Source organism: Phaethon aethereus, assembly GCF_964289735.1.
Source record: "Phaethon aethereus genome assembly, chromosome: Z".
Lineage (NCBI taxonomy): Eukaryota > Metazoa > Chordata > Aves > Phaethontiformes > Phaethontidae > Phaethon > Phaethon aethereus.
Window position 1 is genome coordinate 58,234,452 of NC_138577.1, and position 27,124 is coordinate 58,261,575.

Consider the following 27,124-nt stretch of genomic DNA (forward strand, 5'->3'; position numbering starts at 1 on the left):
TTTTCAGTTTTCTTTAGTGCATCTCACTTCAGTGTATTGAAAAAGATTAAAATCTTCATAGAATATGGTGTTTCATTCTTATGTTTATATTGTTGGCCACGTAAGACTTAGGTCTGTCTGTTGACCATTTAGATAGACTAAAATAGAATCACAGAATCATTAAGGTTGGAAAAGACCTTTAAGATCATCAAGTCCAACCATCAACCCAACACCACCATGCCCACTAAACAATATCCTGACGTGCCATGTCTACACGTTTTTTGCACACTTCCAGTAGTGGTAACTCCACCACCTCCCTGGGCAGCCTGTTCCAATGTTTGTCCACTCTCTCTGTAAAGAAATTTTTCCTAATACCTAGTCTAAACTCCTCCGGCTGCAACTTGAGGCTATTTCCTCTCATCCTATTGCTAGTTATGTGGGAGAAGAGACCAACACCCACCTTGCCACAACCCCCTTTCAGGTAGTTGTAGAGAGTGAGGAGGTCTCCCCTCAGCCTCCTCTTCTCCAGAGTGATCAACCCCAGTTCCCTCAGCTGCTCCTCATAAGACTTGTGCTCCAGACTCCTCACCATCTTTGTTGCCCTTCTTTGGACATGCTCAAGCACCTGAATGTCCTTCTTGTAGTGAGGGGCCCAAAACTGAACACAGTATTCAAGGTGTGGCCTCACCAGCACAGAGTACATATATATAATCACTTATATTATAATTATACATATAATTTTATAATAACTTCCCTACTCCTGCTGGCCTCACTATTTCTGATAAAGGCCAGGATGCTGTTGGCCTTCTTGGCCACCTGGGCACACTGCCGGTTCATATTCAGCCAACTGTCAACCAGCACCCCCAGGTCCTTTTCTACTGGGCAGCTCTCCAGCCACTCTTCCCCAAGCCTGTAGCATTGCATGGGGTTGTTGTGACTCAAGTGCAGGACCCAGCACTTGGCCTTATTAAACCTCATACAGTTGGCCTCTGCCCATTGATCCAGCCTGTCCGGATCCCTCTGCAGAGCTCCTACCCTCCAGCAGATCAACACTCCCACCCACCTTGGTGTCGTCTGCAAACTTACTGAGGGAGAGTAACAAGTCAGCTAACAACATTTGCCTAATGAAATCAGGGAAAGAAGTTTCATCTCAGGTATAGATATGCTAACAGAACAGTCTTTATAAGCATAAATTACAGTTTGCTTTTGGTACTGAAAATTTTTGTGTCCAAGATACGTTAATGTTTTACTGCCAAAGCTAGTGATGCTTGTGTGGGCTTTTTTAAAGGCAAATAAAAGACGAAAGTAAAATTAATCAATGTGAATGGAGAAATCTGCTGAATGGGGTGTCTTGTTGGGCAGTTTGTTAGCATTGTTGGTATTTAAGAGTGTGTTGGTCTTTCAGTGGACTCAGTTAACTCAGTAGTTAACTAACTTCTGCCATTTCTTAGTTGTTCAACTTAAGGCCTTTATTAGCTTTCTGTATTTTATTGTAAACAAGGTAGAAGTTATTCTTAGAGAAAGTAAAAGTATATGGCCTTGAAATAATACCTAACGATGCCGTGTATTCTGTAGAAACTTAACATTTACTTGCTGTGCAATGATAAAGAAATACAACTATGGAAGACAAGCTCATTTTTCATCTTAGTTGTTACCAGTTTTTCTAATTTTAGCGAACAGTAAGGACCTAAAAATGATGATGTCTAGACCTGCATAAAATTTACCTTCTACTTCAATGGAGTTGAGAGCAGTGACATTGGACTATAGATTTCTCCTCCAGGTTGATAGTCTCAAAGCAATTCAGTCTTTCTGTGACCGGAAATTTTTCTTACATGACACCCACTGCTGTATGAGTAACTTTTTATGACCCAGGAAAAATGCTTTCCTACTAGGTCAAAGACTGAAATCTAGGAAGACGCTGCTGTTCCTTGGATATTACTAAATTTAGAATAGGCTGTTACAGAGTATTGGTGACCAGGTACGAGGTCTGTCTTTTTAGTTTGGCCTTAGTTAGGGTTTCATTCCCATCTGTTTTTGGCACATTTTCATCCTTGTTGGTGAGAGACAGCTGCTGGTGTGAACAACTTCCTGCAGGTGGCTTATGAATTGCTAATACAGACGCTCTGTCAATGATAACAGCAGCAATTGCAAAATGTCTCCTTGTATTCAAAACTTGAGTTGGATGGAAAGGCTTTTCGTATGAAACAAATTAGTTGCTACATCCCTGATGGAAGCAAGTAATTCCTCAAGGTACACATAAAAAGAAGCAACCATATAATCCATGCTATTACACTTTTGGAGTGAACCTTTCTGAGGAACTTAGAGGAGGAAGTGATATTTCCGTACCCACAATCTGTTGGCCATTTCTGATGATTCCACCTCGTCAGCTTTGCCCAGGGAGCATGGACAGGAATATGTGTGAAAAGTCTTTATCTATCCCTTCTGTTTCAGTTGTCTTCCTTTCTCACCCCTGGTTTGTCTCTGCATCTGCCTTTGAGAACAAACTGAGCCAAACTAGGCGAACTGATTAGAAATTATATCCAGGATACTGTTTCCAGTTTTATCTTTGCCTCTAGCGCTCCACATTTTGCATATGAGAGACCACTGCAGCTGGAGCTTTCTCCCTGGTTGATGTTAGAGCTTTAGCCCCTGTTGCTTGAAAAAAGATGTTGCAGCAGCATCTTGTCTCCTCTTCTTCTGTGGTATCAATTATGAGACCATCTGGAATTTAAGAAGTGGAAAAATCCCACAAGTGAAATTTGGTGTCACTGGCAATTACACTTTTGTCATTTTAGGACAGGGATGAGTTAGTGTCTCTTGGACATGAAGATGTTGATTTTCACGTCAGCTTTGAAAATACCTCCATTTGGCTGTAATGGAACAGTTATGAATTAAAGCATTTTCTGTTTGAACTAGAAGGGTGGGGAAATATTTGAAATTGGTGCATGCATGTTTTCTGGAGTTTTACCTATCTGGGATCTCGGGACATGCCAGCAGATGATCAGATCACCTGCTTCAAGTTGATAATATGTGAATGAGGAGGTTTTCAGCAATATTTTCTAGAAGGTTTGTGTGTGTATTTGTTTTTCCAAGGCTGTGCCAGATAGAAATAAAAAATACTGGATTCTCCATCCTGGGTCTGTCTGTGATCATATTCCTACCTGAGGCGTATCTGAAAATGTGAGAAGCTGAAGTATGTCTTATGAAGTGCAGGCAGTAGTAATTCTGTTTGAGGCAGACATGACTTTGTATCCAGACCTGTAGAAATCCCTTTTCATTGTCCCATCTTCAGTCCTATTCCATGGATGACTGGATTGCTGGATGTGTCTCATCTCATCAGATGGGCTTTGCTGCCTCCGTTCAAGTTCCAAAGCAAGCTTGAAATATTTTGTAGGTTTAGTTAGTACATTCCTCTGTTCCAGACAGGTATACAAGCAGTGACCTGGATTTGATTTACATTTTTACCAGTCTCAGGGTTGTTGCAGAACAACATGGTGAGGTTTTTTTGCAGGTGACTGCTTATACAAAGGTAGAGCCTGGAGAATGTGAAAGGAGCGGTGGATAATCTGGTGTTGCTTCCAGTGTGGATACGAAAGGTTATTTATTGGTAACTGGGGCACAAACACTATAATACACAAATGTTCCTGTCCCATCTCCATCCCCTTTTCCAACTAGACTTTGGGGGAGAAACTGGTTGTCTGTATATGCTGTGTGTTGCTCTTGAAGGGCCCTCTATGTGAGGTAGGAGTATTACTTAAGCTAAAATATCTCTGAATCCAAGTGTCTGTGACCGTGCATCTCCACAACGTGAATCTGCATATGGGCTCCACTTCTGAAAGAGCTCTGAAGCCCTGTTCTCCTGATGGCAGGAGTAGAATCCTCAATCAGCGTCTTGCCTGTTAAAAACACTAAAAGCCTTTTCTAAGCTCGTGCTATACGATAAAATGTAGGTATTTTAAAAGTAATTAAGATAAGCTCTCCTGTTAATGGCTTCAGAGCTTTTTTTGCCCCAAATTGTTTCCATTCACATCTAAAGATTTCTCTGAAGTGCTTCTCATTTGTAATGCTTTTTTTCCACTGTGCCTGAATATAGAAACTGATTACCAAGTTGATGAATTTTCTGAAGACCAGTGCAGGCAGTGCTAGCATCTGCTTCCTGACTGCTATTTATAGGTTCTGATTACTGTGTTTCTAGCAGCACCAGTCCCTTCTTTTAATGACCCTTCAGGCTTTAAATAGTTCTGCAGCCCTTCTCAATTTCCAGAAAATCATCAAAATTTTTAACTTCTTATTCATTGCTTCACTCTCATTGCGTGGTAGTTGATTTAAGTACACTATTTACTACTACTAGTTGTATTTTTTTCCTATTTCTGACAAATAAAAACCAAAACTTTTGTGTTCTATTTTCAAAAAAACTAAAAGCTTGTGAAATACAGCTTTTAAGAATTTTCATTATGCAAAATTACAGTATTTTTCATTTTATAAACGAAATATACATCTTTCTGCTTATTTTAAAATACACACTCCTCTGTGGGACATTCTTTACTGAAATGAACGATAAAACATTTTTATGCAGTTGTACCTAAAAATTTTTTTGCATTTTTTGTCTTGAGAAGAAAAGGAGATGATTGGATGGTGCCTTAACTGCGTACCTTTCAAAAATGTTCCCAAACTGCTGTGAAAATGTGTGGTCTGTAGTACTCTGGCAGAGGAAAGTTACCATCATTGGGAATCAAGACTGGGTGCAGGGAGCTCTTTTTGAGCTCGTAAGGAAACAGAGTGATAAGTATTGGGTGATGGTGAACATGAAAAATAAAACATTTGTCATCTGAAAAGCCATTGTAAAATTCCTCAGGCATTAACTATGGTTGCTTAATTTTTGTGAAAAAGAGCTTTACTCTTAACCATGCAGAAGCCACATAAGTAGAACTGGACTCAGAAGATAGACTACAGGAGGTTTTATTGCAAAGTGAGTAAGAGGTAAGTTTTGTGGGCAGAGATGCATATATTCCATTGTTTATGTACTGGCACTTCTGCAAGCTAGCAAGGTGAGTTCAAAGATAGGGCAAGGAGGTCAGTTTCTGTATTACTTATTACTAATGCTGATACATCAAATGTTAAAGCTACCTTGGCTTGGGATATTATAGACTTAAATTGGAAGCCTGGCATCTATAAATTTCTAAACCAAAGATTCTGTATTAAGTTTTTTTGCCAAGATATTGGTGCGAGTCATACAAGTCTTAGTATCTTCAGTGCCTGCTGAGTTCCTGAGCGTTGGAGGTGTTCAGCAGCTAGAAAGACAGAGCTGTGAATATCAGAGTAGGACCTACATTTCTGTGCTTGTAAACCAGATCTAAAAACTAAGTACAATTTAAGTAATCGAAGGTCAGGCTGTATAAAAACTGAAATGATGGCATATGGGATTGCCAAAAAATTTAGAAAAACTTAATGAAGCTTTTTGCAGTATTTGTAAGATCAGTGCTCAGGAGATTATAATTTGCAGGATAGTTTTGTATTTTGCATAGTGAGTAACTCTGGTCTGAAATGTGGTTTATCAATAAATGCCACTGGACTTTAACCCTTTGATGAGAATACAGGAGTAAGTTTTTTCTCTTTTCACTGGAGTTGTGAGAGTCAGAAGAGCAGGCAAGAAGTACACATTTCTGATTCTGGGACATTTCACACTAACACCATCATTTTCATAAGGTTTTTGAATGTTCCCCATTAGCAGTACATCACTACTTCAGTTTTCACATCAGTGCTGACAGCAACCAGATAGAAGAGAGCAATCTTTATATAGATTTTATGTCTTATAAAGATGACGAATTGTATTGAAAACTGACTCGTTCTTGTTTGTTGAGGACCTCAGGTTCCTTTGTCTCTGCAAGCAGATGGTGCTTATGGGCTCGCTTATTATTTACTTAGCCAAGATCTTTGAGGTCAGCATGGTGGAATTACTGGAGTTTAAGCTTTCTGTAGTGTAGCCATATACTGTTCTTGTCTCAGCTTTGTGAATTTCATGGTCTTCAGTCTGTGCACAGACTAGATCTTTACCTTGTCCTTTTGTTCTGAACACCAGCCTACAGTATTTGATTTTCAGAGTAGAGTGGTAAACAAAAAGGAGTGGTCTTTAGAGCACCGAAGAAATTTCAAATGCTAGTAAATTTAGGTTGGGCCTGGGCAGTTTTTCAGATTATCACTGTTCTTGTGCTAAATTTTTAGTGTTTCTTTCCCACACTGTTATTGTTGTGTGTAACCTCATGGGAACTTTTTGGTTTTTGTTTGTGTGTTTGTTTTTTTTAAGTGTCATGACTTTGGTGTAATATATTTCTTTAACAACACAAGAAATGGCGGTGATGTGAGTACGTCATCACTCTAACTATACCTGCTGCACTGTTTCACATACATCTTATAAAATCCCGATTTTGCAAAAGTTGTTTTCCTCAAAGGAAAATTCCAGATAGAGTTAACTAGCTTCTTGCATCAAGTGTGTTTGTTGTCCTCTCCGTGTTACATGTCTTGCTTATAGAACAAAAATACATATGCTACTGTCAATAAGTCTTAAGCACAAGTGACACTTGCATCTGAGGTGTTCAGGGATATTTGTATTGTTTACACCCACTTTCTTCTACTTCTGCTGTAAGATTAGTTAGTTTCTATATTCTTCTAACAAATGATTTAAACAGTTCAGGGATTGTACTACGCTGTGCATCTTTGAGTGTGAGTACGTCCTCTGTGAAATTTACTTGTACGAATATTCAAGGTGTTTTTTTTAAGTTTGTTCATAAGGTCAAATGTAGGAGGATGATGTGGTTGTAGTGTGCGGTTAAATTAACATGAAAGTAGGTTCAGAGATCTTTGTAGTGCAGTAAAAATGGCATGCAGTAGTTTTGGTTAGGCTTCTAAGTTGTTGTTTATCAGGTGTTTAAAATACCAGTTTAAGAGATAATCTGTGATATTCTCTATAGAGGAAAAATTGAGAAAATAAAACGGTAAAGGATTATTTTTGTCCGTGTCTTTCCCAAAATGCTTCACAAGTATGCAACTGTATTTGTTGAGGTATGTTAGGAAGCCTCTGGCTGGCTCCGGTGGCCTCCAGGGTTGGGGCATTTGTCCTGCCTTGCTGTACGTGGAGCCCAGCTGTACACGCGCCTCTGGCTCAGGCTTTGAGAAGTTAAACAGAGGTCCCTCCTGTCAGCGTCCCTGTGACCCCTCACGCATAGGTGGGCACTCAGGGCCCTCTAGTTGCTGATGCAGACCTGCAAGCTTGGTGATCCATGGTTGCTTTTCCTGTTGCTGACACCCTGACCTCCCTTGCACTTTGATCTCTCCAGCTGCTGCACCTCGGGCACACGGTCCTGACGGCTGGTGGTCCCCACTCCAGCCTCTGGCATGTGGACCCTCACGTGCTGCAGTCACTGGCACTACCGGCAAGTGGGTCTAATGACCCATGATCCCACTGCAGTTGCTGGCATCTGCTTTTACTTGCTGTGGTCTCAAGTTGCTGGCATGCAGGCTTATCTGAAGTTACTTGCAATGAGACCTCGCAGCACCCACAGGTGGGACAGGGAATGGAGTTGCACAGAAAGATATTTAGGAGAGGATTTAATAAGACAGGATAGACCACAGTGATCAGGCACAGGGCTCAGAAAAGTGCACTGACTGGCGCCTACCTATACGTGACTTGGTGGCCCCTTTAGCCTTCCTGCTCTCGCTTTGCCCCTGCCTCCAGCCTATGCCTCACCACCCTCTCTCCCCCACATTTGACACTTCCCTGAAGTGTTGCTTAATGAGTTTGTATAGATCCACAGGCACTGTCAGATATCCAGGATACTCATGTTCTGTCACTTCCCTCTTATCTATTACAAAGTCCAGGCTGATGCTCTTCAGAGCTATGCCTGTGGTTTCTTAATGGCCTGTCAATTAATGGCTGAAGAGTTTTGGTCATGTTTATGATCTCCTTTAGTGCTTACTTATCAGGTTTGTGTCTCTGTGTGGTCTTTTTATGTCTTTCCCTGTTAGTATTTTCTGTGAGCTGAAAAGGTCCTTTACCTGATAACGTTAACGAACCAGATGCGCTCACCTTCCACATGCCCTTATGCTCTCTTTTTAGCCATATCTTTGAGGGCAAGTGATGGTGAGGTAATTCCAAGTAGCTTCTATGAACAGGAACTTGAACTAATGGAGGCATTAGACAAAGAATATTATGGGTTTAGATAGGCACAGAGTGTGAAATAAATAATAGATGAGCAACGTTTAAAGTAGATTTTATGATGAAAGACACATTTCAAGCTAAGCAAGGTTAAGGGGTGCCATCAGACTGTCTGCAAGTAGCTTTTGTTAACTTGAGTAGTGAAAGCTGTCACTACTGAGTTAAGGGTAGCACAGATTTAAACTATTAGAAAATTACCTATTATCTGTATCTCAAATTTGACTTCTGCACAATTTCTATTTTTACTTCTACGAATGTGCAACAAGGAGAGAGCTTGTTTCGAAACTTCTGTCACAGGGTGGTAAGGAATCTTAATCTGTACAGTTGTGATGATTGTTCATAGGGAAGTTTTTTCCTATAAATGAAATGTAATTTTTAAAAGTATGATTATGTTGCAATGATAGCTAAATAGGCTACACTGAAGTGATTCTTTCATACATTTTTGAGATTTGTCAAGATACAAATAACTTGTCTCACTGTTTATTTTGTGTTCTTAGAGGAAATTGCCATAAGCACATTATGAATGCTTAAACAAGTAAAATTTTTATACAGTTTCACCACTGCTATATCTTTTTTTGTTTGCAGAATCCAGTTGTGTCCAGTTCCAGCTGGTCAGAAATAGATGTGCTGATTCTGGCTGGAACAGTTGGCCATGTTCTGAGTTTGGGGGCAAGCAGTTTTATAGAAGAGGAACACCAAACCTGGTATTTTCTTATCAATACACTTTGTTTGGTGTTATGTCAGGAACTTTGCAGAAACAATTTTCTTCTGAAAGAATGTGACCCTCAACATAGCACCACTGTGAAACAAAATTTTGATAGTATTGAGGAAGCTTCTGAGTGCAAGAATATAGACATTCCAGCAGAAAGTAATTCAAAACTGGGCAAGGCCACCTCTTCAGCTGAATTCATAAAAGGATCAGATAAGTGGATAAGCTTAGCAAGTCCATGGATCATCCTTATTTGCTGTCGGCTACTTCGATCCTTGAATCAGACAGGCGTCCAGTGGGCTCATCGGCCAGACTTTGGACATTGGTTGACAAGGTGGGTATCTGATTTATTGTCATACTTTCTGCCTTATTTAAGTATTAATGCATGTATTGTTTGGTGAAATATGTATACATTTCTATACATTCTCTGTTTAGAAAGTGCTGTAAACATGTAAGGTGAGTAGACAGTGAAGTAACATAAGGGATTTTTCACTCCTATTTCATGCAGGAGTAATTCCTTCTGTACCATCAATTTTTTATAATCTTTGCCCTGCAGCATGACTTATCTTATAAATGCCAGTTATACACGATAGGTTTATCAGAGGCAAAATGTAAATATTCTCCTGTGTAAGTCAACAGTGTCTGATTTCGAAAATTAAAAATCACTTAATAAAATTAAACACTTGAAATTAAGGCAGAAGGTTCTGCTCAATTCCAAACTTTATGAAGTTGTAGGAGAAGATGCTGCACATAGACAAGGAAGAATTCTATCACAGACATTTAACATGTGGGTGGAAAACTGAGGGAATTCTTCAAGTGTAGTATGATAAACAAGAAAGAGAATTTTTTACAACTGGAGAAGGGCTTCTACTTTTTCTACTACCTTTTAGTATTGTGAAGAACTACAATCATTATTCATTGATAAAAAGTACTTGATATTTTAACTGCCTTCTCTACTTCAGCTGGTGGATGGAGAAGCAATACCTTGTGACTGACTAGTCAAGGTTTTGCAGACAGCAGATGGGGAGCTGTGCTGTGTAAGATAAAGGGATTTCTTGCCAGTATCTTACAACACATGGATGAAATGTCATTCATCATTCATTAAAAGCGACATGAGCAAATGAACTAATGTAAGACTTGTTACTTATTGGCAGCCTCACAGATAAAATGCTAATTGCTGTGACAGGCATGAGTACTGAAAGACATGAGTTATGAGGGAATTTATCACATTATAGCAGTTGTTCTATACCAAAGCTTTCACTATGCATTCCTTCTTTTGAGGTGAGGTGCAGGATTGAGGAAGGAATGTAGTATTCCCAATGTTAAGTCCACATGATAGAGAGCTCCTTCATTATGAGCCTAGCCAGTGTGTGAGCAGGATTAGGTGCGATGTGGTGTGGCTGGGAGGATTTTTACAATTAATCCTGAGCATCTTCCAAAGATTTATTTGCCCAATAACTTCCTGAGCCAGATGTCGTCTTCAGTCAGCCCTTTTCTTTGGAGTGTACTAGTGCCACAGTGCCATGAAACTAGGGCTTGATCTTCGTGCAGCTACAAAATTGCATTTTTTTGAGATATGCTTTTGCTCATATGGTGCCCCAGGAATGTTTACTGACACCTGGAAATGTTACCAGCCTTCTAAAAACTGTGTGTGCATGCCTGGACTTAACTTCCAAAGATCCTGGCTCAGTTAAGCGTGTTCCCGCCTCTGATTTCCTGGTGCTAGGTATGCCTATAGAGCAGCAAAACCTGTTACAGCCTTGGTCTGTGGGGACTCAGGGAGATAGCACAGGTAGAACGTGGTCTGCAGCTAGAGCAGGTGCTTCTGATTTATAACAAAAGCTGGGAAATCCTGTATGCCCAGCTCTAACACTTGTCTGTCAGGAACTTCCAAGCAAGCCACTCAGGTGAACTAAGGTTCTTTACACTAAGGTTCTGGCTTAGTCTTTTTTTTTTTTTTTTTTTCTGTTGGGGAGGGAGGGGAGAGAAGAAAAAGAGGAGTCTATCTTTGTTTCTTTTTTTTTTTTTTCCTGTGAATTGGAATTGATCTGTTTTGCAGAATTCCCATCCATCTTTGAGAATGGTTGAGGTTGGAGGGGACCTCTGGAAATTATTTGGTTCAGTCGCCCTACTCAGAGCAGAGTGATCTGGAACAGATTGCTCAGATCCTTGTCCAGCTGGGTCTTTGAAATCTCCAAGCATGGAGACTCCACAACTGTTCTGGGCAACCTGTTTTCTTTTTCCCCCCAAAAATGTCCTTCTGTTTAAAAAGAATTTCCTTTATTTCACTTTGTGTCCATTGCCTCTTGTCCTTTTGCTGGGCACCACTGAGAAGAATATGGGTTCATCTTTTTTCAACACATTCCACCACCAATCAGGCTGGTAAGATCCATACTGAGCCTTCTTTTCTTGAGACTAAACAGTCACAGTGTTTTGCGCTTCTCCTTGATGGCAGATGCTCCAATCCCATCATCGTTTTCATAGTCCTTCAGTGCACTTGCTCCAGTATGTCCATACCTTTCTCTGTACTGCATAACCCATAACTGGACCCAGGGCTGAGCACAGAGGAAGAAACTCCTTCCTCAACCTGCTCATAATGTTTTTCATAGTGCAGCCCCTGATGCTGTTGGTCATCTTTGCTGCAAGGGCATGTTGCTGGCTGATGATCAACTCAGTGTCCACCAGCCATCTCTGAAAAGATGGTCAGCCCCCAATGTGTCCTGATGTGCGTAGGTATTTGTTCCAAGGTGCAGGACTTGCCTCTTCCCCTTGTTGAACTTCAGAAGGTTTCTGTTGGGCCATTTCTCAAGTCTGTTGAGGTGGCTCTTGAGTGGCAGCAGACCCATCAGCCACTCTTCCCTGTTCTGTATTCTGTGCAGACTTGCTGAGGGGGCATTGTGTCCTGTCATCCATGTCATTAACGAAGATGTCAAACAGTATTGTCCCCACTGTCAAGCCCTGGGGTTGATCATTAGTTACTGGCCTCCAGGTAGACTTTGCACAGCTGATCGCAACCGTGTGAGCCCCACATTGGAGCAGTTTTCAGTCCACCTCACTGTCAGTTTCCTAGCCTGGACTGCATCAGTTTGCCTGTGAGGATTTTACAGGGAATGGTGTTAAAAACCTTGTTAAGGCCGATATAAACCACATTGCCTACTCTTTGCTTTTCCACCCAGCTAGTCATCTCATCACAGAAGACTGTCAGGCTGAATAAGTATTACTTGCCCTTCATAAAACCATCATAACCCTATTATTAAAGCTGTCTGCCTCCCCCTTCAGTAAGGATGAAGTATAGCAGCTAGTTATCAAAACCAAAACTTCAGAATTTTACAGATTAATTGCTCCCTGTGCTTCCCCACCAAATTATAGACTCACATTGGGTATATTTACTTGGGCCTTGAAGCAAGTAGAAGATAAAAGGTCCTACAGCTATAGTCTTAGGCTATGGCTGCTTGTTTGGCTATAATAGTATATTAAAGGAGCTCTTGCCTTACAAGGCAAGGTACCTGCTGTCTTGCTCTCCCCTCACTGGCCCTGTATTTTACCAGCACAGCTGTTGCTTTGTCAGTACAGTGAACTAAATCATTTAATAGACGAGGCTGGAAAAATAATCCAGGAAGGCGTGGGAAACTCTTGGGTTTCAGATGGATCACTTCCCACTCTGATTTACCATCCAGCTTCATAGGCAAATGGACTAGCTTAGTAACAGGAACGGAGGAAGGGAAGAGTGTGCAAGCCAGCACTGCTGCTGTTGAAATTCCTATAGAAACAAAATGTGGAAGTATCGGCATCTTTTGAAGTGCTGCAGACACCAACAGTTGTTTTCTTTCTGCCATTGTCAAGCATTCCTTACAAAAACCCACTTGCCTTTCTAATCTGATTGAGAAAGGAGCAATGATTCACAAAATTCTACTTCTGGGGCCGTTAAAAAGACTGTGGAACAGTCCAGAGTGAACTTATTGAGGCTGCCACAGTTCTGCCTTCTCCTTTCCATTGCTGTAACTACTTCTGCCATGTTTAGGGAGCAGGTGAAAGAACAGAACCCTGGCAGCCCTGGCAGAGATTGTCTCGGGCTGCTGTGGAGTTACATCCTGACTTCACAGAATCACAGAATCATTAAGATTGCAAAAGACATTTAAGATCATCAGGTCAACCGTTAACCCAACACCACCATGTCCAAAAGTGCCACATCTACATGTTTTTTGAACACTTCCAGTGATGGTGACTCCACCACCTCCCTAAAATCAATGGAGCAGTTTTTAGTCTAGCAGAATATAATACCTGTCACTATGCTGGCATATACTTCAATTGCTTTATAGGGGTAAAAACCTGCCCAAATAGCAGCATTTGTAGTGCACAGTTTTTGGACTTGAGTGATGGGATGTAGGTGAGTTCTTGAGTCTGAAATGGTTCACTGGACAAGCTTTGGAAAGATCAGTCAACTAAATCTTTACACATTCTATGGTTTGTAGAGTATCTATGAATTCCTGTTTGGCAAGCATGCTTGCATTTTCCTTGGCTGGAGGTTTTAACGTCCTTGTTGTCTCTCCTTCACAAGAGAACAGGGTACTAGAGAAGTCTGTTTCCCTAGTGTTTTGATCAAGATTGAGATAATGTGTTTTCCTTGTAGCATAAATTAAAAGTTAGTGATAAGCTGAGTTGCATTCTATTTTTAGTATGTGTTTAATTTGCATAGTTATGTCTTAATAGCACATTTTTTAGTAATAAGAAATTAGAACCTTACTTAGATCATGTGTATACTTGTTAGTTTGAGTTAAAGTTACTCAGGCTTTTTCTAGCCAGCTGTCTATTTTGTGTCTAAGATGAACAAATGGACAAACTACCGTCTTTATTTTCCCCCTCTATTGACATCTAGACATCTGTGCTCATGCTCAGACTAATGTTTTACTTATCTGGACAGTGCTTAAGGGGCTCAGCATTTGAGAGAAAGAGACTGTTTTGCAAGTTTGTGCATGGTAAAACTTAAGCAGCAAAACACAGAAATCAACCTACCTGTAGTGTGTTGAATTTGGCTACTAGGGATGCATTCAACAGTACTGAAATAAGAATACTCTTCGTTATTTGTAGAGAAACTCTGCAAAACCTGCTACAAAGAAAGAGAGAACATGCAATCTGTAAATTTGCCTGGAAGTCAGGTTTTCTTCTTAATTAGTTGGTATTCAGTTAGCTTCATTTGGCTGTTAATTTTCGTCAGAGCTGATACTTGGAAGGTGTCAGAGGTGCTACATGGCTCACTGTAGAAGGGATGAAGCTGTCAATAACCGCATCGGCTTGAAGAGAAGTGATGAGAAGCAGCAGCATTGGGAAGATGATAAATGGCTAGACTTTATATTGAGCAGCTACAGTCCCTTTTCAAAATATGTGCTAATTTAGTATGTACTTAGCTGCCTAACTGTAAGAACCTTAACTGGACAACCTTGAAACTGTAGGTCATTTATGCTGACCTGGTTTCACTTGCTATAAATCCATTTATAGTTTCTTCAGCAAACTCGATGAAACACTGGAGCAGGGTTTTTTGCAACAAAATTACATGGTTCAAAAAAATCCAAAACAGAAATCACAGAGGACAGAAAACCTGGACGTGAGTTGGATATAAACCGCCCTGGTCAAGAATGCACAATTAGTGACTGATGTGCACATGACTTTGAACATACCCTTGCTGTTGACTGGGCCTTCTCTGAGAATATTCTTTCTCTTTGTGGGGGTTAGAGTATGATTTCAAATGTTAAATGTAGGAAATCGCAGCTGTTAGCGAGTTTGATACCGCACCAGCAATTACTTCTTACAAGTACGAATGTTTTTTTAATTTTTATGTGTTGCTATGTTAGATTTACCTGCAAGAGTCTCTTAACAGAAGTGCATTGACTTTTTTAGATAGACAAAGATAATGATGATGTGCTGTTATTTATCCTTGATTAGTTTTTTCTCACTCTCATACGATGAGCAGCCAAGGAGAGTACTGCCTGAAAGGTTTTAAAATTTTCCACAAAGGTTCATTTGAAAGATACAGTGGCTACTAAATTAGCTCTTTATGTGTTGATCATAAGAGGTGGTGTGTGCACTGTCTTCACAGGTTGCTGCAGTAATCTTCTGCTTCTGCTATCTTCTCCTGTAAGGGAAGAACATCAGCTACATTTTTCTCTCCCATAGTGTTCTAGCTCTTACCCCTCTCAACTTTCCTCTACTGCCTTGCAGTGAGCAGTGCATCTCTTGGGACTGTTGTTAAGTTGTAGGAAGTGCTTGACTGGTTCCTGAAAGGGAGAACTAACAGGCCAATTTTTCTGCCCCATATCCTTTCCACTGTGACTTTCCAAGTACAAGAGCTGAAACAGCTATTGGTCAAACTCCTGATAAAGCATATACTAGGGAATAGGAAAGTAAACCTGTTTGAAGTACTGTGTTTTAGATTAAATCAAACATGAAACTGGAGTTTCATAAGCATGATTGGAGTTAATGCAGATAACAGCCTAGGCTCACTGTCAGTTTGCTGAAGGTAACGATCTTTTATCATGGGGTTTTGAAGTGTGGAAGACAGAAGATGGAGCCCTTGGCTCTCACACTCTACGTGATGCTCTTAACAGAAGGTAAATCTAAGAAAATTAGTTGTTCTACATCATTGGGATACTGGAAATATTTGCAGTAGGCAAGGGTTAGCAATTCTTGAATGACAGTGGGCTTCCTGAAATTGCATAGTTAGGTACTGTAGGGATTGAGAGCAGATCTTTACCTTACCCCATTATATTTTGCTGTGCTAATTGATATCACTGTAGATTTAAATACAGATCGTTGGCAGCAAGCTCAACGAAATGCCTTTGACTCTGGAATGAGTATTACCTATTTAGGATGCAGGGGAACAAACAAACTGTATCTGTAATCTTCTTGGCCATGATGCAAATTTTGTGTTTTATCTCTTGTGTATATTGATCCGGTATGAGGTGCTGTAGTTGCATAAGGGAGTCATATTGTGCTAATGTGTTTGTATGTTTTTAATATGTTTTGATATGTTTTGGTATGTTTTGAACTATGTAAGTATATTTCTGGTCATTTTGGCTAGGTAATGCTTTGTATGTCTAAAATTAAACAAATCAAATACATACACAGTTATTTAAAAAGAGAGAATAGTTCTAATCTATAGAGCAAAAATCTTTTCTGCCTTATGCTAGAAAATGAAAAGCTGTAGTAAAAGCAAAATGCACTGCTTCAAAATGAATAAATAACAAAACCCCAGTTTAAAAGCATTAGACCTTTTTCCATTATGCAATATGCAGCTCAGTTTTCATATAATTATCAGAATAACTAGCATATGATGGAACACAATAATTACACTTTTAAACATGCATGCTTGACTAGAAAGCTCATTAATAAAAGCACTTTTCTAAAAGTACTAAAATATTTTACCACACCTCTTGGAAAGTTTATAACAGATGTCAGTGCAGTGATTAATTTGGAAATACAGTGCTGTAGCTAAGGCTCTGTCAAATGTGTTTAGCAGAAATTACAATGGTTTGAAGTTTTTGTTTCTTTGTTTGTTTTTTGGCATTTTCTTTCACCCAGCTCTGAACATAAATCTGAACTCTCCTTCTTGGCTGCAGTCTCCCTACTTATGATCTTCTTTCTGGTTCAAAGAAGATGCTCCCTGGTTTCAAAAATTGCTATGGCACTTGGGCTCCTGGGAGTCTACAGTTACCGGGCAGCTATTGGAAATGTCATATTTCCATGGCAACATGACAGCAAAGATATTTCAAAGTAAGTTAATCAGCAGATATGTAAATCTATTGCTAGAGAGGTGTTAACACTTTGGATATCAGGGGTTGAGGTGGGAGGGAATGTTATGTCTAGGCTGGAATCACATTCTTAGTAATAAAGCTCTATTTTGTAGGTGGCCAGCACTCAGTTTTTGTGGTGTGTGTATAATTTTGAGCCCCATGAAGTGTCTTTCGACTGTGACAGATTGGAAGCCAGTCAGATAAGAATTCATATGAGGAAAATCTAATAGTCATACCCTGTATTTTTGCCATTTGTTTTTGAAGAAACTCCAAATGCACCACCTCCTCTTGTTTTAGATGGACTTGCCACATTTAACAGAGTGCATGCCAAGCTCATTTAGTTACTTCCTAGTTTTTAAAAACGCTTAGGCAATAATTGGGAGAGTTGCTTTTCCATATTTTTCTTTTGCAGGTGAGTGTTCTGTAATGTATGGCCTTTCAAGATGGAACCAAATCCTTCTTGAGGTCTAGGCTGTGCTGCACAATGCATACTAAGGACTTCTACATGGCTGTTAAGTTTCTTACAGAACTACTCTGTAACTGTAAGGAAGCTATTAGCTCTTTCACCAAAGCTACTTTTGGAATGTAGCTAAGTAGCTTTAGTTTTCTTATAAGTTCTTTTTACTGTTGGATTGTACCTCATTCTGCAGCCTCAAGTTTTTCTACATGTCAGAGAGCTGCCGAAAACTTCCAGGGTCAGTTAGGACATCTGATGAGGAGGAAGGGATCATGGAAGAAAAGTCGTAACTAAACAGTTGTCTTCTGGGTGTAATGAACTTTCTCTCGCACTCATTTTGAGTTTGATATGGACACAGATGGTTTCTGTTGGAGCTTCTTAATCAGGGGACGGAGATTCACAAGATGTGCAGAGATGGAAAAAACCCTGCAGGGGAAGATCTTAGGACATTACACTAATATACTAGGGTTAATTTAACATTGTGCGCTAGTTCTGCTGGATGCAAAAGTAATGGTAATTTGTATTTAGTCTTAAGGATTTGGCTCTGTCTTTGAAACATGCCTGATTTCTGAGTGTGACCTCTGGTTTTGCTTTGTGTTTGAGTAGAATCCTTGGAGAAGAATACTCTCCTTGCAATAAGATGAAAAATATTGCAATGTGGGACAGAACATTAAATACAGCAAATGACCTGCAAGTAAAATGCAATTAGAGAAATAAATGGAGTACTTACAGACTAAAGGCAAAGCATTTACTGGGAACTTGTTAATTCTATAGTCAGCATATTGGTTGCAATTATAACAAGAAAGATACAGGCTTTTTGTGTTATTTCACCTTAAATAAACAGTGAACATGGTGATTTCCTTGAATTATGTCAGACCTTTATATATCTCTGATTATATACTGGTTTAAAAGTTATGGTCATGTTTCAAAGCTATATACCCTTTAGATCCTCTGTGTAAGCTGTTTGGTGAAAGCTGGTAGGGTTAGCAAATGCAGATTCTGACCTTTGTGTCAGCATGTGTTCTGCACCTGGGGTGGGAAATGTGGTGCAGGGCTCCTTCCAGATCTCAGTAAGAAAAGACCAACAACAAATGTGTAATAAAATAGCTGTTTTCATAAGAGAGAGTAAAAAGAGGAATATAAGTAGCGAGTGCCTTCAGATGCTGGGAACTGTGCTTTTGTGCAGCATCAAACAAACCGCAGATGAATCTTCCCATAGCACGCTGCTGTGGCACAGAGGACCTAACCGTGGAGAGGTTCTGCCTCCCTCTCATATGATGGTGCTTTTTATTTTATGTAAAAAAACCCGAAGAAACCCACAACCAAAAGAAACTCATGTGTGTACTCCTGCCAGGTCAGAACGTTATGTCTGTCATAACGCCCAACAGAGCACAGTACAGGCCAGCGCAGGGTTTCCAGCATGGTCCCTTGCAGCAGCTGCTCATGCTAACATGTGGGCTTCAGTCGTTGTTTGCTCATTTGATTGTTTGCATCAATGAAAATGAAAAAAATATGCTGGTATAAACCAGCATATCTGTATATCTGTGCAGCTGTATAAGGTGAGAAAATGTCTGAAGTACGCAGAAATTTCAGACCGAAATAAGTATCTTCAAATATTATCACTATCTTTTGGTTGGCTAAAAAGAAACACGTTTCTGTGAATGTGTTGTGAAAAAATCACAGAACAGCTTAAAGGGAATAGTCATTTTTAAGTCAATTTAATTCCTGAAATAAAGTTTCCGTATCACTCTAAGGAGTATTTTGGGGAAAATTAATTATGGTATATAAATGGCATATTTATATGAATGTATTTATGGATCTAGACTTTGAACAGTAATAACATAAATTTATTTTGGTTACATTAATTGACATATACTTTTTTTTGGTTAGTTTAGTTTTTAGCACAAGTTGTTTTCTTTGCTAAAGTTGATTTGGAGGTGCTGTAATTTGAGTATGAACCATTTTTTGAGATTTTTGTATTTGAGAAAGCTCTCTCATGAAATTGGCTGGTACTAGCCTTAGAATTTAACCTGTTTGGCAGAGCTGCGTTGGTCTTGCACTTCTCTTGAAAGACTTTTTGACCTGTGAAATAGATATTAGTAAGTAGCTCATCTTTCTGTTTTACTTATTAATTATTATAACTTTTTTTTTTAATTTCCTCTTTAGGGGGATTACTGAAGCTCGTTTTGTTTATGTCTTTGTTCTTGGCATAGTCTTCACTGGCACTAAAGATTTACTAAAGTCACAGGTTATTTCTGCAGACTCCAGTGTGAAGAGTACAGGATTATGGGAAGTTTATAGTGGACTGGTTCTACTAGCAGCCCTTCTATTTAGACCTCACAATTTACCAGTCTTGGTGCTTTGTCTGCTGATTCAGACAATGATGACAAAATATATCTGGAGACCTCTGAAATTTGATGCAGCACAGATTACTATCATGCACTACTGGTTTGGCCAAGCTTTCTTCTATTTTCAGGTAAGCCAAATACTCTCCCTGCTACAAGGGTGGGAGGGGGAATAATTTTTGAAAGAAATATTGTCCATTGTGAGTAGAGAAGTGATTGTGCCGCTGTACTCAGCACTGGTGAGGCCGCACCTCAAATACTGTGTTCAGTTTTTGGGCTCCTCACTACAAGAAGGACACTGAGTTGCTGGAGCATGTCCAGAGAAGGGTAATGAAGCTGGTGAGGGGTCTGGAGCACAAATCTTATGAGGGGCGGCTGAGGGTACTGGGGTTGTTCAGTCTGGAGAAGAGGAGGCTGAGGGGAGACCTTATCGCTCTCTACAGCTACATGAAAGGAGGTTGTGGCGAGGTGGGTGTTAGTCTCTTCTCCCAAGTAACTAGTGATAGGACAAGAGAAGATGTTCTCAAGTTGTGCCAGGGGAGGTTTAGATTGGATATTAGGAAAAATTTCTTCACCGAGATGGTGGTCAAGCATTGGAACAGGCTGCCCAGGGAGGTGGTGGAGTCACCATCCCTGGAAGTGTTCAAAAAACATGTATACCTGGCACTCTGGAACATGGTTTAGTGGGCATGGTGGTGTTGGGTTGATGGCTGGACTTGATGATCTTAAAGGTCTTTTCCAACCTTAATAATTCTGTGATTCTGTAAAATGCTCTTGTGGTTTACCCCCAGCTGGCAACTAAGCATCACGCAGCCACTTGCTTGCCTCCCCCCCTGCCGGGTGGGATGGGGAAGAGAATTGGAAAAAAACTCCTGGGCTGAGATAAAAACAGTTTAATAGGACAGCAAAGGAAGGGGAAATAATAATAACAACAACAACAACAGAATATACAAGAACAAGTGATGCACAATGCAACAACTGCTCACCACCTGGTGAGCAATAGCCCATCTCTGAGCAGCGATTCCTGCGCCCTGGCCAACTCCAGTTTATGTACTGATCATGACATCATGTGGTATGGGATATCCCTTTGGCCAGTGCGGGCCAGCTGTCCTGGCTATGCTCCCTCCCATTTCTTGTGCACCTCCCCACTGGCAGAACATGGGAAGCTGAAAAGTCCTTGACTGAGTATAAGCACTACAACTACTTAGCAACAACTAAAATCATCAGTGTGTCATCAAAATTATTTTCGTACTACATCCAAAACACAGCACTGTACCAGCTACTAAGAAGAAAATTAACTCTATCCCAGCCAAAACCAGAGCATATGCCAACTAAATCTCAGAGTGGAAGTTTACTGAGTTCTGAGAAGAGTTTAGTTTCTAACTGTATTATTAATGGGTTTTTTTTCAGAATCGGGGAAAGATGGATACCTTGATAACTTACCCTCAATATAGGTTTCCGGAAGTGTTAAAAATATCGGATACCTATACCAGGGATGATTTTGGTCTGTTAGTGGGCATCCTACATACTGTTCTGGCGCTGACAAATTTAAAAATGTCATTTGAGTTGATTAATCCCAATAAAATGCACATGGATTTTTGTCCCTGATTCTTGAGGCTTACAAAACCTTTGGTAGCATCACAGTAGATCCACATACAGTTTAAGACTGAAGGGAAATTCTGTGACAAGGCAATGTCTCTTAACGAGAATTGGAACTAACTGCCATTCTTACTATATCAAATGGTATTTTCTTTCCTGAGGAGCCTTACTAATTTCAATAACTTAGTTTTCTGCATTGCAGTTAAGGTTGCAATTCCACAAAAGTGTTCCTTAACATCAAAGCTGGAGAGGTTCTTTCCACTTCTAATAATGCTGGAAAGTGTAGCAGACTGTCTTTAAGAGGGCATTTGTTAAGTTGGGAATCAGGTTGTTTCTGGTTTAGAAGGCGAACCTTTCGGTTCTGTTGCGAAATTTCAAGGTGAGACCTGCGTTGGCTTTATTTTTGAGGCATGGCTGAGGATGTTAAAACTGGTCAAGCGTAGGCTACTCCCTACTCTGTTTCTGATCCTGTTAGTACTGATTGAGGATTGGCTTGATTTTGCTCTGAGAGTACATATCAGCATAGGGAATTGCTGATCATGATGATTCATTCCTTCCTACCCAGATTTTCTGCTCAGAGGACGGAACATTTCTTGGTTGAACGGCTTTTGCATGTCTTGAATGTTACCGTTCAGGCAGTCAGCTCTGATTATGGCCTTCTGAGAGCAGCCCTTAGTGGGGCTGACAAGAGGCTGAAGGCAAGGCCCTCTCAGTACTGAGGTACCAAGCAAAAGCAGCTGCCAGAAATTTAATGATGAGTAGGCTGGCAAGAGAATCCTAGTTATGGAAAAGGGACTAATAAAGAATGGTTTGAATGTTTTCATGAAGCACTCATTTTCAGTGATGATGAATTCTTGTTACGGTTGTCTGAGAATTTCACAGAACAACCAAATCACAGAAGAGTTGAGGCTGGAAGATCCATGGATAATTCAGTCCAACTCCCCAAGTCCAACAGCAGGTCAACCAGATCAGGTTGGTCTGGACCATGTCCAGTCCAAGTTTAAATACGTGTAAGGATGAAGACTCTGCAACCTCTCTGGGCAGTTAGTCCCAGTGTTTGACCACCCTACCCAGTAAGAAAGCTTTTTCTGGTGTTTAAACAGAACTTCTTTTATTTCTACTTATTTCAATTTGTGTGCATTGCTTTTCATCCTTTTGCCAGTCACCACTGAGTGACTGAAAAGGTCAGAATCTGGCTATGTTGTCTTTACTTCTCCTCAGGTATTTATACACATTGTTACGATCCCTGCTGAGCTTTTTTCTCTTGAGAGTAGACAGACCCAGCTCTTTCAGATAGACGAACAGATGCTTTGTTCCCAACATCATCTTTGTGGCGTTTCAGTGGACTTTCTTCAATACATCCATGTCTTTCTTGTGCTGGGGAGGCTAGAACTGGACCCAGGAGCCCAGATTGATCTCACCACTGCTTAGTAGAGGCAGTGGACCATCTCTCTCGACCATGTAGTGATGCTGTCTCTAATGCAGTCCCAGGTGCTGTTGGTCTTTGCGCAAAGGGCAAATGGCTGGCTGATGGACAGCATGGTGTCTACGAAGACCCTCATGTCCATCTCTATCAAGCTGCTTTCTGTATGGTTAGCCCCCAGCCTGACCCATAGCATGGATTTATTCTTCCCCAAGTGCTGGATTTGACATTTCTCTTCGCTGAACTTTGTGAGTTTCTTGTCATCCCATTTCTCTAGCCTGCTGAGGTGCCTCTGAATGGCAGCGGACCCATCTGCTCTATCAGCCACTCCTCCCAATTTTGTCTTGTGTGTAGGCTTGCTGAGGGGCCACTGTTCGCCATTGTCCCCAACATTAATGAAGATATTAAAAAGCATCAGCCCCAGTGTCAAGCCCTGGGGTTGATTGCTAGTTGCTAGCCTCCAGGTGGACTTTTTACTGCTGATCACAACCCCGTGAGCTCGGCAGCTGAGCCAGTTTTCAGTTCACCTCACTGTCCATTTTCCTAGCCTGGACTGCATCAGTTTGCCTGTGAGGATGTTATGGGAGATGGTGTTAAAAGCCTTCTTGTGAGGTGAAAGTGCATTAGGTGCATGTAGCCCATGAATCTTTGTCCAATATGATATGATGGAATAGAAATAATATATCTGAAATTGTACATTTGCTGTGGAAGTGTAATTGGGCAAGTTAAATCTTGCGTCTCTCTGATCTGAGTGCTGCAAAATATTGGGGAATAACTTCTCTGGAAGAATTTCCGTGAACTTTGGAAAACATCTTCAGGTGCTTCAGAAATAAGCTATCAGAGACTATCAAGAGCATGATCCCTCTTTCCATTTGACTATGTTATGCCAAAGGTTTTTTTCTATACCAATAAAAATGTATTTATGCAAGACCAGTAAAAAGGCGCCAGTTAGATCTGATAGCATGTGTCCAGTTTTTTTTAGTGGTTTTATACTGGTGTCAGTGGGAACATAGAAATAGGTTTCAAGATTTTTCTTTTTAATGACTAGTTTTTTGCACTTTCAACTGCATGTTGTGCTGTTGGATATCCTGTATTTTCAGGGCATCCACTCAGGCCCCATCACCCCACTGGCAATTTTGACATTTCTTCTAGATGCATTTCCTTTGGAAATAATAACTTTCAGCATGATACAGTTTTCAGCAAATTTGAAGATATTAAAAAAAAATATCTCTGACAGTGGAATCTCTTGCACATAGATGTGCTGCTGAATCACAGCATCCAAAGATCAGAAAGGAGAAATTCTCCATTGCTTTGTTGTGACACAGATTGCTTGATTGGTCTTTGTGCATCTTCTCTCACTCGTAACATCTGGAGAATGAAGGGTGATAGCTATTTGTCACAACTTCTGGTAGAAACAGACCACAGCTTTTTTTCCCCTGTGTTGTTTCCTATGCTGGTTTATTATTAAGTCTGAGACACAAAATAGAGCAGATCCAGAAAAGGAGCCGACTTTTTGTGTCCCATCACATGTCTGTAAACTCCATCTTTGAAGAGATTCTTACGAATATAGCAACGTCTTAGCAAAAATTTTGACAAATTCTTAACTCTCTTTAGCATAGGGCCCTTTAAAAAATCTTCTTTCAGAAGAACTTGCCAACAGTCCTTTGCAAATTTCTTTTGGCTGTCTACTTGGAAAACCAAGGTGTGTGCCTATCCAGCATGCCCAGGACAGAATAAAATGACAAATGAATTTTAATAGAACAGGAGGGATTTTAGAAAAAAAAAATTGTGATTGTGGCCTGTTTATCTACTTTCTCTATTTTGCCTATTTTTCTCTGTTTATCTCTATTTCTCTTTTTTTTCTATTTTCAAAACAACCTAGAGATGTTTCAAAAATAGGGAAATCAATTCTACTGAGGGAAAAAGTGCTTTTAAGAGTCAAGACAGATGGAATTTTCTTCCACCCCCACTACTTAGAGAACAAGTTTTCAGTTCTCTTTTAATGGTTTAAGTACATGTACATTAGATGCCCTTTCTAGGGTGGAGATTAAGAGTTTGACCGAAGTACCACTCTTCAGATGTTAGCTTTGTTCTTTTATTCTCTGATGAAAAAACTGTTCTGTAGGTATGGAAAGGAACAAATCGAATCACACAAGGCTTAAGAGGTTGTGGTGGTTTTTTTGTCTTTCAGTATTGAAAGCAATTATCTGATGTGCAAAATATTAGTGTAGAAAAGCAGAACGGTCGAGCTAGTAGGTCATAAAATTACAGAGGCTACAAAGGTCCCTCAAAATCTAATTAATGCTCTCTTTTCGACTGGTAAATTTCTCCCAATTTGTGCTGAGAATAGGTTATCCAGCCTGGGACTGTAGATCCAAGGATGGAAGAAACTTCTTCCAGAAATTATGTTTAATTTCATGTTCTTTGTATGTAGGTTTGCTCAGCATGTAGCATTCTGATCTGCGTTACCAAGGAAAATTAAAAACCTGGCAACCTACAAAAACCACTGCTTCAGTAATTATTTTTCTTGGATACATTTAAGACTCTCCTCCCTTTTCCTTTGAGTTCAGAGTCTGGGCTGTGAATGACTTGTTGCAGGAGAAAAACTGCTCAGTTTGTGTAGCTTAAAATCAGGATTGAAGTATTTTATTGATTTATTAGTGACACAATTAATTGACAATCATATATTAAAGGAACGTAATTAACTGGCAGTCACTGAAGTATAGGTGCAGGATGCATACCAGATATACCACAGATGAACACTCACCAATTTCTATGCCATTTTGTGTAGCTGATTTGAAAAAGATCTAGCCTCCACCCCTGCACTGGGACCCTCCTCTGCCAAACACATAGAGGCAACCTCCCCTTCAGGTGTGTTACAAATGCTCTCTTCTCATGGCAATACCCTGTTTACTCACACCTCTTGTGACAGATGCAGCACTCAAGTTTTAAGTATTTATGTGTATCTCAAGAGCACCGTAGAAGAAGGACCTCAGGAGAAGCCATAGATGGTTTTGCGTGGTTACGTACTCTTTTCAGCTCTTACTTACCTGAGTGATGGAAGGTGGAACTCTGAAAGTACTCATACTTTTCATGATGTAGCTTTCTGGTTTAATAGCAGACTTTAATTGTTTGAATAAACCATTTAATCTTTTTCCTTTACCTTGTGGGAAAAACGGGAAGGTCTTTCCTTGGTGACAGCTTTCAGATCACCTCCTTACTTCTGTGCCTGTCAGTGAAGATACACCATCCTTACTGAGTAAACTGCAGGTGTCCCAGATTTAGCAACTACCTGTCTTGGCCATGACCATTAACACTGAGGTCTTAGATTTTGACTGACTTAGGAAAGGGTTATATTTCAGACAGAGTATGTATCACTTGTTCTCAAATACTGAATAAACATTAAGGAAGCACAACTGAGCTGTTTCTGTTGGAGAAGTCTGTCAAGTTCTCAACTTCAGTACTGAACTTTGTTCAGCCTGCCTTGATACCAGCTAGTCATTCGTTTACTACCTCTGGAGTGAGCAATACCTATGCTTAAATGATAGGAGAGAGATGTGAAGGAAGCAGAACGGTATTATTAGGCATGATGTGCACTGCTGGCATAGATTTAAATGTCTTCCCTCACTTTCTTTCCTCAAGTTTTCTGGTTACTAGAGCTACCACTGTTAAACTGGCTGGGTTCAAACTGGTGCTACATTTTTAATTTCCAGACAGGCATAAAGATCATAGGAACATTTAGGTTGGAAAAGACCTTTAAGATCATTGAGTCCAACTGTTAACCTAACGAAGAGATGAATGGCTGCACACTTAATTTTTGGTGTTTTTCCATCTACAGCAGTATGTAGCCATCTGATAGATAACCCTTTATTAGCATGTTTGGATCTAATGTAGCATACAAAAATGATAGCAGCTTTATGGTTGAAATACAGAAATTGGAAAAAAAAAAGAAATTTGTTGTTCATGTAGATCAGACTGGATGCTAAATTTAAACTGTGCTAGCTAAATGAGACATGAGAAGAGAATATAAACTAAATATAAAACCCTTCCATCTGGAAATAGGAAAGAGATTTAGAGAACTACTTTTTGCACATGTCCTGCTGTGATTATGAGGAGAATGAAACTTCTTGCCCATGTTGCTGAGCCTTTATTAAATCTTGGTAGGCAAGAGGATATGTAATGACAGAAGCAGTAACTCTGTCTTGCTAAGTGTGGAATGTAAGTGATGGCCTTTTGAATATCATAGTGAGTAAAAATAGCCTTGTTCAGGATAGCATATTTAATGAATGAAGCAGTGTTCTTTCAAAAAAATACTGTCTGGTCCATAAAGACTTCATGGAAGTATAGCTGTGAAAATCCTAAGTGTTCAGAGTCATAGGAACAGATACTATTTTTCATTAATCAGTTGCTATAGTTGATGAAAGTGGGGGAGGGGGAAAATGAAGCACCTGTATGTGGAAGCTAATATTTTGATCTTAAGTGGAAGTAGTAAAAACCTGTATTAAGTATGGGTTGAAAACAAATGCCTTGAGCTTACACTTGGTTTTGCATTCCACACGTCATCTGTGCCAGTCCCCTGAGTGCATCTCCTATCTAGGAATTTAGTTGAGTGG

At 40.1% G+C, this 27,124-nt stretch overlaps 1 protein-coding gene across 1 annotated transcript in view; it reads left to right on the forward strand.

The window, feature by feature from the left end:
• The window catches only part of PIGG (phosphatidylinositol glycan anchor biosynthesis class G (EMM blood group)), a gene marked incomplete at its 3' end in the record, with an annotated part of 92,318 nt that overhangs the window by 20,557 nt on the left and 44,637 nt on the right, over positions 1–27,124 (forward strand). Inside the window, exons 8-10 of the mRNA XM_082013634.1 lie at positions 8,777–9,234; positions 16,476–16,667; positions 19,311–19,620. Of these exons, the coding sequence (XP_081869760.1) occupies positions 8,777–9,234; positions 16,476–16,667; positions 19,311–19,620 (960 nt within the window). The remainder of the gene's footprint in view (positions 1–8,776; positions 9,235–16,475; positions 16,668–19,310; positions 19,621–27,124) is intronic.